General features: G+C 33.9%; 2 protein-coding genes across 3 annotated transcripts in view; both read left to right on the top strand.

Moving 5' to 3' along the window:
* Nucleotides 1-13,982, top strand: part of LOC127867342 (uncharacterized) — a 442,512-nt gene that overhangs the window by 423,763 nt on the left and 4,767 nt on the right. The gene's annotated exons all lie outside the window — the stretch shown is intronic.
* Nucleotides 9,749-13,982, top strand: part of LOC127869772 (uncharacterized) — a 6,754-nt gene continuing 2,520 nt past the window's right edge. Inside the window, exons 1-4 of the mRNA XM_052412433.1 lie at nucleotides 9,749-10,066; nucleotides 12,060-12,308; nucleotides 12,426-12,674; nucleotides 12,843-13,124. Of these exons, the coding sequence (XP_052268393.1) occupies nucleotides 9,829-10,066; nucleotides 12,060-12,308; nucleotides 12,426-12,674; nucleotides 12,843-13,124 (1,018 nt within the window). The 5' untranslated portion in view covers nucleotides 9,749-9,828. The remainder of the gene's footprint in view (nucleotides 10,067-12,059; nucleotides 12,309-12,425; nucleotides 12,675-12,842; nucleotides 13,125-13,982) is intronic.

Raw genomic sequence — 13,982 nt, 5'->3', positions numbered from 1 at the left:
ATTTCAACAAAATCCGTTCTAAAATAACGGAGCTTTATTGATTTGATAACGTGTTACGTTAGAATGTCTCCAAGTGTATACGATTTTACATCAGTTTAACAAGACGGCGGACAATAAAGAAAAGAAATTGTGACTCACGGCAAAAAAGACAATTAACAAACTTATTAACGATGGACATCATACAAATATAAGGAAATGACGAAATGCTTGTAATAATTAACGATTCATAAAATTGTTTAGATACAAACAACATATACAGTCCACTCTCGTTATGTCGACATCGGATATCTCGATATTCTCGATATGTCGAAGTAAGCTAAATGTCCCAACATTTTTTCTTCTTTATCTATATAAATAAACATCGCATATCTCGATTTTCGTTATGTCGAATATTTCGATATGTCGATATAAAATTTTGTCCCGAGTCCCAATTTTACATGTATTTACTGTGGTTTATCTCGAAGTGCGAATAACTGTCCCAGTGTCGGCAAAAGGTGAGAAATTTTTTCTTTGATACTTCGCCGTCTCGCTTCGCCCGGCTGCTCCCGATACTGTGCGGTAGGAAATTGATCCGTTGATTGCATCAATGATCACACGTGTCTGCACGTGACTTTCAATGGAGGAGTACACACATTTCGAGCTCCGTTTTTTTATGGATTTAAAGTGTTTCCCAATGAGGTGTGCTCTAAATTGTTGGATATAAGGTTGACACTAGTATCGAACTGTTAATGCCTGCCAAAAATAAGACTCCTAGCAATACTGGTAGTAGAAAACCGAAGAGGAAAACAATTTCGCCAATATTAGAGGATAGCACGAGGAAATCGAGCAGCGCGGGAATTGTCGAAAACGAACACGCCGATAAAAGAAGTAAACAAACCAACACACAAGTGGACACTGGTCAGTACAACCCATCTCAATCTATTGTAACGGACTTTGGCAGACACTGGCCATATATGGCATTTTCGCAACCATACCCTGGGTACGGTCCGAGCCCCCCGCCCCCACATTCCCCGTTTGGATTTGGGCCAATGATGCAACCGCCATGGGCAACTGAAATCTTGTCCGAAATTAAGTGTATCAAAGACAAAATGAAGTCAATAGATCGTATCGAACAAACAATTAATTCCATCGCCGCGAAAGTATCTGATTTGGAAACGAAAGTAAAAGACATTGACTGCCGAGTGCAACACACAGAGACTTGTGCTCAATTTCTGGGCTCAAAACTTGATGAAAATTCCGAGGATCTCTCAAATGTGAGCTCAAAGATTAAACAGCTCAATAAATCGTGCACGCATTTAGAAGAACAGTATCGCACCCTAGAGGCACTGGAGAAGAAGACAGAGGCAAAACTTCTCGACCTGGAGACAAAATCCATGCGCGACAACCTTGTCTTCTATGGCATTCCGGAAGTCACATCAGCTGGAACTGAGGAATGTTCTAAAATTATAGCAAACGTCATCCAAACAGTGCTGGAGATACAGGAAGAAATAAAGCTGGATTTCGCATATCGCCCAGTCATTAGGGGAAGCGCCAATGGAAACCGACCACGCCCGATCATCGTCGGTTTCCACTATAGCAAGGATCGCGATCGAATCCGCGCGGCCTCGTTCGAAGCAGCTACAAAGAACCGACTTAAGGACAAACAAATCAGCATAGGCGTACAGCTTCCAAAGGAGATCAGAGATGCCCGCAAACCACTATATGATGTAATGCGGCGCGCACAGGAAAATGGACAACGCGCTAAATTCAACGGACCCACTCTTTACATCAATGGAAGTCCGTACAAAGCTACCATGGACCACCAGTAGGGACGTCAAACGGAACATCCGATCCGCATAGCATCGTGGAATATCAACGGACTTAAACGGAAACTTAGTGACAGTGACTTTCTGGAACATGTTCAACAATTCGATATAATCTTACTTTGTGAAACATGGATAAACAACAATAACCCATTCAATTTAGATATAACAAATTTCGACAGTGAACACTTATATGGACAGAAACTTAAACGTAAGTCAGGACGATGCAGTGGTGGAATATCTGTTTATTTCAAAACATATTTAAAAAATCATTTAACCGTTGTTAGTAAAGACAAACATGGTATTGTATGGATAAAGATAGACAAATAAGTTTTTCCACACAATACTGACGTTTACATTTGTCATGCTTATCGATTACCAAGTAATTCAAAATGTGCAGATGACTTTGACTTTTTTAGAGAAATTGAATCTGAAATGTTAAAATTTGATAATTTAGGATTTACATTCATTACAGGAGACCTAAATTGTAGAACATCTAATGAATATGACTTTATAATTTTTGACAAGTATTTAGACGATTTTCAACCGTTGATAACCCAAGTTAATGATAATAATTTACAACGAAACAGTAAGGATACAGTCATTGATGCTGCTGGTAGAATTCTCTTACAACTATGTCAAGCAACAGGTTTTTTAATAGCAAACGGAAGATTGGGGACTGACGATAAAGTGGGCGAATACACTTTTTGCTCTAGTAGGGGAGTAAGCGTCGTTGACTATCTTCTACTAAAACACGAAGATTTTAATTTAATTCACGATTTTTGTGTTCACGACTTTAACGAGTTCTCTGATCATGCATGTTTATCGTTCAACATAAAAACGAATATAGGTGATGTTAAAAATGTTAGGCATGAATCTAATGGAAAAGAAACGAAAACAAAACTAGTTTTTGACACTGATAAAACCCCCGTTTTTCAAAATAGACTGATCCGCGAAACTGATCTATTAAATAACCTTACCGCTTCACTGAACATACGGCCTATCGACGACGTCGTTCAGGAATTCACCGAGTTATTTATAGCTACGGTAAAACCCATATTCGGAAAGCCGATAAACTGCGCGAATTCTAGCACAGCGAAACCAAAAAAGCAAAAATGGTTCAATAAGGAATGTTATGATGAAAGAAATAATTTTAAAAGGCTGCGCAATATTTACTGCAGGGATAAAACGATAGAAAATAGAAAAAAATTAGTACTTGCGAGGTCAAAATACAATGAAACAAAAAGAAAAGTTCGCGCTACATTTAAGAAAAAAGAAGGTTTCAACATTAACAATCTCGCCAAAACTAATCCGCGCTCCTTCTGGAAATCAATTAGAAATTGTTCAACAAAAAAGGTTGATTCGGCTGATTCGCTTACAACCGACGATCTTTATAATCACTTTAGGGAAATGCTCGGTGAGCTTTTACCATCCGATAACAATCGTGAATATCAGATTATAAATATAAACGATATATTTGATAATTTATTGGACGTAGAAATATCCGAGTTAGAAATACGTTCTGCGGTAAACGCTCAAAACAACAATAAGAGTCCTGGTATAGATGAACTTACAGCAGAAATGTTTAAATCAAGTATTGATATTATAATCCCGTTTCTAAAAACGTTATACAACCGTATATTCTTTACTCACGAGTATCCAGAGTCATGGGGTAAAGGAATCATTACACCTATTTTTAAGACAGGTGATGCAAATGACCCCAAAAATTACAGAGGTATCACATTAATTAACATACTTGGAAAAATATACTCTCAAATACTCTTGAATCGATTAAAAAACTGGTCCACACAACATGATACATTAATACCTAATCAATTTGGATTTCAAAAAGGAAAATCAATTTCTGATTGTATATTCATGTTACATTCAATTATTACAAAAGTTCTTAGCGAAAAAGAAAAATTGTATTGTGTATTTGTAGATTACCAACAATTTTTTGACCGTATTGATCATAACATGCTATGGCAAAAGCTTTTAACAGAAAATGTAAGCGGTCACTTTGTGAACGCATTAAAAGCTATGTACAACTGTGTAAAATCATGTGTACGTTATAAAAATTCACTTTCTGCAATTTTTGACTGTTCAATCGGTGTCAAACAGGGAGACCCCAGCTCTCCACTGTTAGCCATGTTTTTTATAAATGATATTATAAATAATGTTTTCCATAATAACCTCCCAGGAATTGTATGTATTGATACTCTGAAATTATTTCTTTTATTATATGCAGATGATATGGTATTGTTCGCCAAATCACCAGAAACACTAAGAATTATGTTAAAAGATGTAGAAAATTATTGCAACACATGGGGGCTGAAAATTAATGTCTCAAAAACCAAAGCTATGGTATTTGAAAGAGGAAGGGCAACAACATTTGAGTTATATATATACAATACCTTAGTCGAAACTGTAAGTTCGTTCAAATACCTTGGTATAAATTTGTTCAAAAATGGTAACTTTTACAGATCCCAAAAATTGATCGCACAACACGCATCGTTTTCATTAAGTAAATTATTTCAGATATTTGATGCAATTGATTTACCAACCCAGCAAAGAATAAAATTATTTGACTCCCTTGTTACCCCAATCCTAAATTTTTGCTCTGAGATATGGGGCTTCCATCAAGCAAAAGAAATTGAATTAATCCATACTAAATTTTTGAGATCACTTCTTGGAGTTAAAAAATCTACAAACTCATCCGCACTGTACGGAGAACTCGGTAGGATCCCTTTCCATGTATGTCGCCAAATTAATGCGCTGAAATACTGGTACACATTGATTAATTTACATAACGATCATATCGTAAAAAAAGTGTATAACATGCTAAAGAGAGATACGCTAAGAAACAGAATTCACGACAAAAACAATTGGGTATCAAATATTAGGGAATGCCTCGAAACAAACGGTTTTGGGGAAATTTGGAATACAGAAAATTTGGATTTAACCACTCTGGAAATTGTTAAAAGACGAATTATAGATAGTTATCATCAAACCTGGCATTTCGACGTAAACTCATCATCTAAACTTAAAACATATTCTCTCGTTAAACAAGAACTCAAATTAGAGCCATATTTGCAAAAACTTCATGAAAAGAAATACAGATTTGCTCTTGCAAGGTTTAGAACATCCTCACACAAACTTGCTATTGAAACTGGTAGATACACTAATATGCCCCTGAATGAAAGAACCTGCAGATCCTGTAACATGAACCAAATTGAAACAGAATACCATTTTTTACTTGTTTGCCCAATGTATAAGGAGCTCAGAAGGAAATATTTTAAACCTTATTACTGTCACTGGCCTACCCTAAATAAATTCGAATTCCTTCTTAAATCAACATGCAGAAACAGCTTATATAATATTGCCAAATTTATATATAATGCCGAGAAATTAAGAATAGACACTTAATAATTTACTCTTTATATACATTGTACTATTATAAACTCATGTCACTTTTCATTAACGACTACTATATGTGTAATGTTTTACTATTGTCTATAGTTAGCACTGGGATGCTAAATACTCTGTTGTATGTTCTGTTGACTGTGTACTTCTCCATGTCGATATTTTTTGTTGTGCTTTGACATTGTATAATGTTTATGCAATAAATTTTGGACTTGGACTTGGACTTGGTGTAATGTCGTTAGCCATTAACACTTGAGTAAGGCCTGTCACTTTAACTGTCACTTTAACATGAATTAACTGCAATTAATACACTGCCTGACGGAAGGCCGAAGGACTAATTGTTTTTAATATATAATAAAGTCAAGACTCAAAATGGCTTTTCATTTTTATTTGACCCTGTACTAATAATCGATTGAACTTTGCATTATAAACTACAAAATGTACATGTACACTTCAGTATTCCGGAACGTGATTTACGCATGTTCAGATAGAAAACCCTCGTCTTGATTGGACGTCAATTGCATCATAACTATAAATAGCAACATTACCAGATGTTTACTCGACAGTTTAGAAAAATTATAACCGCATGTGTTCATGCAATTATGTAATACTTAAAACGTCATTTTAAGCATTTAAATAGCAAAATTAACCGTGCCTCGTAAAAACGCGTATACATGTATATCAGGTCGAGAGTATTATGCCACACGTTGACGGCTTTAGTTAGACCACTTAGCAGGTATTTATTTTTTCTTTGAAAACGCCTAATCGGATATCTCGAACTCTCGTTATCTCGATATTTTTTCTTGTTCCCGCCGACTTCGAGATAACGAGAGTGGACTGTATGTATTAGTAATCTACATAATTAGTTGATGTATGTTACGGAAACGAGTGTTTGCAAATTGGCCTTCAGTTTACTCGCAAAGTTAAAACATCTGGTATGTTATCGTTAGAAAAAGGGATCAAACAAATATGATTACATTTAAATGTTAGTAGATTTGTGTATATAGAGAATAATAGGTTGGTGACGTGGATGGAGAATGGTTATCTGGCAAGTCGGTGGAAGTATCCTCCGACGAGCCAGATAATAATTCTTCATCCACGTCACCAACCTATTATTCTATTTATCCTGTTACATTTACAACATTCTTTGAAACGTTTCTAAAATATCTAGTTTTCGAGTATTTTGTGTTTAAATATTAAATATTGGAAAAAACACGCGCGAACAAAAGTGACGTCACGTTATGCAAAGCGCTTAGGCTAGCTTCCATCACGTTAAACAGCACATAAATCGAGTTAATCGTTATTAATTCAATAAACAAAGACGAAATTTAATAATGTTTAAACAAACAGTACTTAACATGTTTTTGGTATTTTTTAATAGAACAAAGAATATTTTATTAATAGCAAATAGTAAAGGCATGTGCATGCGCGGAAAGCAACTGACGAATATTCGAGGTCACGTGGTCATCTAGCCTAATATTTTGGGGATATTAGGCTACCTTGTTATCGGGCTGATTTAAAGGCATGTGCCAGGATAAAATCAGATTCATATACATATATTTCTTTATTATATTTGTCATGCTGTATAGTTTACTTAAGCATTATGGGCCTTTAATGGAAGACATTCCAAGGTAAATATACATTAATATTATTTAATGTACTAAGTTAAATACACCAATTATACTTAAGTGTGTTTGTTTATATCTTTATAGCTGCGAATGATGCGATTAAATGATCCTCTAAAAACCAGGTTTTCCCTGAACGTTTTGCCCTGTTTTGCCTAAATTGCGCGTTGAATGCTCATTTTACATGTACTCCGCCATGCCCCTTTTCCCACCTTCGAAAAAACATTTAGAGGCTAGCATGTATGCTGACTGATAAGATACTTATTTATAAATCTGAATTGTTTATTCAAGATTGCTATTGAAAACGCTCGGAGGCATCATATATATCCGACAAACAATAAAGAGTCATATTCACGTTTTGTAAATTGAAACAAATTATTTAAAACAATGCATCAGATTTGCACATTTTCGCTTTAGTAATGATATTTGCGAGGAAACAGAAATACTCAACATTTACATTTGTACGATTCTATAAAATAAGCAGTTATTGCATCTTTTGACGATTTAAAAAATCTGAAAAGTATTAAGTGTTTCAAACGCGAAACGATTGTATAAGTTGGAGAGTTCTTTTGTTATCCTAAAATTTTGCGACAATATGATAATTGCTTATATAAGGTATATAAACAAGTTTAAAATAAGAGCACGATTGGATGGCCGAGTGGAATCAGTGCTAGACTTTTATTCGTAGGGTCAGTGGTTCGAGTCCAGTTGAGGATTACTCTTTTCTTTCTTTTATTCTTTTTTAAACCGGGGCTATTTTGTTCATATGTCTACATTTATCAATTTAAAGCATTAAATGAAAATCTTCAAAACATGACAAAATATTGAAACATATTCCTTTAAAACATATCAATATTTGCTTTATACTACCTATGTAAATAGTATTTCTTATTCTTACACGAACATTGCTATGAATGTAAGTCCACAATTGCGCACAACTAAAAAGGATCAGTTTTGTCCAATGGTAAGTTTGACGTGTTGGCGGAATTTGAGAGTTACGAAAAAAGCCACTGCACAAGTAATGAATATATGAATTTGTTAACTCTAAAGCGGCTATTAAAAATATAGATAAAGGTTTATCAATAACAAACTAAACTCCTACCTTATAAGACTTGATACCAAAATATCGATGAGATCAGAGTTATGTACGATTGCATATACGTTTTGCTTCGTACATTCGGAAAATAATGTATGTATAGAAAACGTTAAAAGCTTTGTAATTCCCACATTTCATGTGAAATGTGTTCATAGACAGAAAAGTTTGTTCTGTATTATTTACGAATAAATGCGCTACCGTTATCAAATGTCATTAATGACGAAGTCACAACTAATTCACCCATTGACAGTTAACTATTATATTGTATTAAAATGATTTCGTTAGAATTCATGTTTTTTGTGTAAGATTGAGATAAGAAAATGCTGACATTTAAATCCTGTATACCCACATGAACATTTTTATGTCCCCTAGTCCATACTTGGGAACATTTTGTTTTGCTCTGTCTGTTTGTTGGTTTGGTTAGTTTGTTAGTTTGTTTGTGTGCGTCTAACTTTAACATTTGCCATAACTTTTGCAATATTGAAGATAGAAATTTGATATTTGGCAGGCATGGGTATCTCATAGAGCTGCACATTTTGAGTGGTGAAAAGTCAAGGCCAAGGTCATCCATCAAGGTCAAAGGTCAAATATATGGGGGCATAGCGTTTCACAAACACATTTTTTTTATAGAAACACCATGTACTGTTTGAACGGATATACCTTTCCGTAACTTTAAACGAATTTGGATTTTTATTATTTCAGACTCTTGTATAAATTCATTTGTGAAATATCTTGTTGTCTAGTCTATTAGGTTTCATGTTTGATATTGAAACCAACGTTGCGGATGCTGCGTATCTAAAAATATATGTTGCTATGTCCCGCCCATATCGATTCGTAAACGAACAAAATAGATAGCATACGTGGGACATGCATGCTTGTTTTGGCTATTGATCATTTGCCTTAAAAAAGCAGCGTTGGTTAATAAGACTTTCTCTCTTCTGAGTTTATTTTTTCCCATTTAATCCTTATTCGAAAAGCGCTGTGTGCATTTGTATCATTATTAAGGCATAGTATTTCATGGAATTTAGTATTTTTTCAAAGACTATACACTTAAACCTACTTTTTTATTGACTATTCCATGCCAATGCACGTTTTTACATTGGTATTACAAATTATTTAAGTCACCATTGACTCACATGCGCATCTCTTTTTCTCTCTACACGTGAATATAAAAACGTTGAAAAGTCATTCTTCACATTTGTTTAAAACAAAATCGGAAAAAACCACTTAAAACACTTGAAACTATTTCAAAAGTCATTTATTTATATAACTATTACGTCATTGTATATGCAACTATCGTGTTACTGTAAATTGCTTGTCTGATAGTATTTAAACAAACAGTTACGTGAAGATCTCTCGTTGAAAACTCGGTTAAATTTGTGTTAATTACACTTTCATTCAACTAGGATATAATTACATATGCACATATTAAAAAAAATGATTTTGATATCAATGGGTGGTCAACATGAATTAGCAATCATTGCTTTCGTCTACATATTTGGCAAGTGTAACTTATTTGTTGGTGCTAAATGCATAGGCTCTCTGGTTATTTAATTTAAAGCAATAGTGTACATGAACATCGGCTACATTAAATTGAGCCTTGCTTACATAGTTTTTTTGACCTGATTTGTGTTGATTTATACGATCCATCGGTAATCCGGTCAAACTTTGGTTGGCTTCGATGACGAATTTTTTATTATGACATTAATTTGTGTAATGTGATAATCTTAAAAGGAAAATTTTCAGTTAAACGGGTTTATTAGTTGCTTTGTTCAATGTTTGGATCAACATAAACTCTTTTTAATCAACATTTAATCATATTACAGGTAAATGGACGACACTAGCTTTCGGCGATCGACGATATGTTGAAATAATTTGTAATATGAACAGTACAACAGTGTATTTTGAATTTGAAAACATTAATAAAAAGGTTGAAGTGCAACGGAATGCGAACTGTACTACAAACGATCGGATTAATATGTCGCATTTACATTGTGGATGCAATTTCAACTCTCTTGCAGCTTGCAATTTGACAATTGTGAAAGAGGAATATGACTCTTACAAGTGGAATTGCGGCAGTGGAAGAAATTATAGCAAAACTGTTGACGTGTGCTTATCAGGTATTATTAAAAAAAGATAACTCGCTTAAATGATTGATATGTTTCACAAGTGGCATATTTAAAAGTGTTTTACATTTATTGTTTAAAAGCCTCTATGCCCAATGCACAAAAACATAAATGCAACTTAGCTATTAAATTATGATTATCTTATCAATTATCTTTAAATCCGGTATCTCTCAAAAGCTCGAATAAAAGATTAAAGCAGATTAGTTGAATTAAATATCTAGTTGTGTATTAGTTGATCATTCCACAGAAAGTATGTTGTTTTGGTTTGCATCCAACACATAAGTAGTTAAATTGTTTTACTAATTCCATGTGTTCTAGTTGATTGCTGTTGATTGCTGTTTGAATGAGGTGTGGTGCTATTGGGTAAAACTAACATTTTGTTTGTTTGCCTAACCTTTTTAAAACCTCTCTGTTATATTGACCGTTTCAATGTGGTAAAACCAGTATTACTGTTTTATGAAGTGGGGTCTCAAGAGAAATGTCGGGTGAACTATGGTATTTTGTTTTTCAAAACTATGAATATAGAAATATTCACAGATTAAAACTCAACGGTGACAATATTAAGAAAATGGATATTTTCACATACTAAGGTGTTAATTTTTTTTCATGAACGGTTCACTTAAACTTGCAGTTGACGAACTGAGTGAGCAGGCTCTCAAAGCATATTTTCATCTTATTTCGTTATTCATCAGAATCAAATTAGATATTAAAACTAAATTGTTACTTTTCATCTCAATGGAAACACCAATAATCACGTATTGCTGCGAAGTCTTGGGAATTTACGATATGCCATAGTATGATAAATTGCATTTCAAATTATGCAAGCGAATACTTGGGGTTCATCAAGAAACATCAAATGCTGCTGTGAACTTGTTCACTTCCCATTGTCTGTCATTTGTAGATAACGAGCCCTTAACTATTGGTAAAAAATTAAGATATCACATAATGCTTTGATAAATAGTGTATTTCGTACATTAACAAGTGATGATGCTTGCATAATTATTATAGGAAACTGTGTTGTCCAAATACTGTTAAAACTAATCTTGATTCGCTGGGTGTCACTGATTTTTGGATGCACCAATATCACGAAATCGATAATATTTATATGCTGAAACAAAGAGTCCGTGATCTTAACATTCAATCGTGTTTTATAATGAACACATAGAATTGCATTGAGTAGATTCCGATTGTGTTTGCACCAGTAAGACATAGAAAGAGGAAGATTTTACAATATTAACGTCAATGATCGTCAGTTTAGAGTGTGTACTACTGGTATGATTGATTGTGTATTTCAGTTTCTATGTGTTTGTCAAATTTACAGAGATCTGAGGTCAAAAAAAAACATGAGGTTGTCATTTAATACATTAAATTATTTCGAGAAAAAAAATGTCTGTCAAACGTATCCGCAAACTATCTAACTTTATCCATTTCGCAATGTTAAAACAAAAAGTTATCATTTATTCTTCTGTTGCTTCCATGCTATTTAAATTTCCTTAATGATATATATAATTGTTTTGTCAATGTTTTCGTATTTGTTTAGCTTGTTTTGTTTATTTTTATAATCTATCGACATTATTTGTATTCTTTAATTTATTTGCCCACACTGGTGGAATAATAATAGTCAACATTACATACACTAATTCTCTGAATAGCAGAACTTCATCTCACGGTTTATATATATTTATTATATGATGTGTTTTGCCAAAAGCATGTATTGCTGATTATGCGAATACTCAAATAATAATTTATGATTTTTCTTATTATTGTCTGTATGTAATATATATATAGATAAAGATTCTTAATACTGACTAAAATGTAAACTGAACACTTATATCCCAGTAATCGGGGGGGGGGGGATAATGTGGAAGACAGCTGTAAATGAATCTAGTATCTATAAATTCATTAATGTAACAAGATGTTTTATTTGACGAATTGGAAACTTAAAGTCATGAAAATACGTGGTTTACTTTCTGTTTCTACCTTGCAGTCGATCAAACTTCCCACACGATGTTTTCAACCGTTAAGTGTGCCAATGTCCAAAGAACCCCGGAAGTCGTATTTTGGACAGACGCTGATACAATTTTAAGCAGCAATTATGACGAAATACGGATGATTAAACTTGATCAATTTAATATAAGTATAATTACCGACTTGTTCAAACAAGAAGAAAACCGATCAATTGTTGTGTGCAAATTAGAAGAAAATAAGAATACAGAGTGGAGAATCTCACTGATATGTAAGCATACGCGTTTGGTAGTTGTTTCCGTTTCATTTTCAACTGAATGCATAAATTAAGACACATTAATTTGCATAACATTGAGATGATATTTGATTATGTGTGACTTGTTTTCAGTACTTTGGACACAATGTGTCGAAGAAAAGTTAAACAAACCTCCATCATCATCAACAAATCACACGTGTCAAACAAAAGGTAATCCAGTGATATCCCAACAATTGGAAGAGTATACCGATCCTAAATGCCCTTCAGTTAGAATACACTCCAATGTGAACGTTACGCTTTGCGATGCTGTCAATAAAGATGATATGGGGGCAAGAAAATTTGTAAACGATAAGGTCAGGTCATTCAAATTAGAGGTTATCAGTGAGTATGTTTGCTTGTTCTGAGTAATTAGAGTCTTAATAACATATGTATACTAACCAAATTATTACATGAAAGTTTATGTATTCGTTTACGTGAAAACTAAGACGATCAGACCACTTTTCAAAACAAAAAATGTACGGTTGGATAAACGATATATTATATTTACAGCTCCAGCAATTGTGCGAGAATTTTATATAGATGAATTCAGAGACCAAGTAAATATTTTACTGAATGAAGCAAAAAAAGTTACGTTCATATGTGAAGGGAACGGCAACCCTCCTCCAACAGTGACACTTGTGTCAAAATCGACCTTTTTTAACACTAGCTCTTCCCATTTGCAATACACAATGGAGCATACCTCACGTCAGGATACCGGCGAGTATCTATGTATTGCTTCTAATGGACTTTGTAAAGATAGTAAATCAATTTATGTGGATATCATAATTACAGGTAAATATAAATATTTGGTACTATGTAAGCCTTTATGTGATTATAAGACCCTTTAACAAGCAATAATGATATTACACGAAATACACATATTCACCATACATACATAAAATGCAACAACCGAAATTCGCTACTAAAAACATTGGTAAGAAGCAACACTCGAAAGTAATATGTAAATTAATCGTTGTGAATATGCCTCCCACGAAGGGATACATATAATAATCGCGTAGTCCACCTGTATGTCTGTGTGTCCGTCGATCCGTCAGTCTGACCCCGCTTGTGACAAGCATATCTCAGGTAGTAAGGATTCAAATGAAACTTCAGTCTATAATGGGGGACATATTGTCATTGCCCTGTCTGTTTGTTGGTTTGTTGGTTTGCGTCAAACTTTAACATTGGCCATAACTTTTGCAATATTGATGATAGCAACTTGATATTTGGTATGCATGTGTATCTCATGGAGTTGCACATTGTGAGTGGTAAAAGGTCATGGTCAAGGTCATCTTTCAAGGCCAAAGGTCAAATATACGGAGGGACATAGTGTTTCACAAACACATCTTGTTCTTCTTGTAATGCGGATAATAACTCATTAAGTATATTAAAGGGGTTATACATAGAACGATGACTATCACTTTGTCATTTTTATTTACCGACAAATTGTCGGACAAAAGTCAATATTGTGTGTGGACTATTGCTTCCCTTCTATCGAAGGTATTTGTGCAAATATGTTTTTATTGCCAAAGGACACTGGGAGTGAAAAATTACTATTTGTAGTTTTTGTTTGCAAATATTGAATACATTCAAACGAATCGTACTATAATTATGCATGGCTAAAAGACAATTTAAAACTACACTTACAGC

Source organism: Dreissena polymorpha, chromosome 2 (genome assembly GCF_020536995.1).
Source record: "Dreissena polymorpha isolate Duluth1 chromosome 2, UMN_Dpol_1.0, whole genome shotgun sequence".
In the NCBI taxonomy this organism is placed as follows: domain Eukaryota; kingdom Metazoa; phylum Mollusca; class Bivalvia; order Myida; family Dreissenidae; genus Dreissena; species Dreissena polymorpha.
This window is presented reverse-complemented; position numbering and strand designations above follow the sequence as displayed.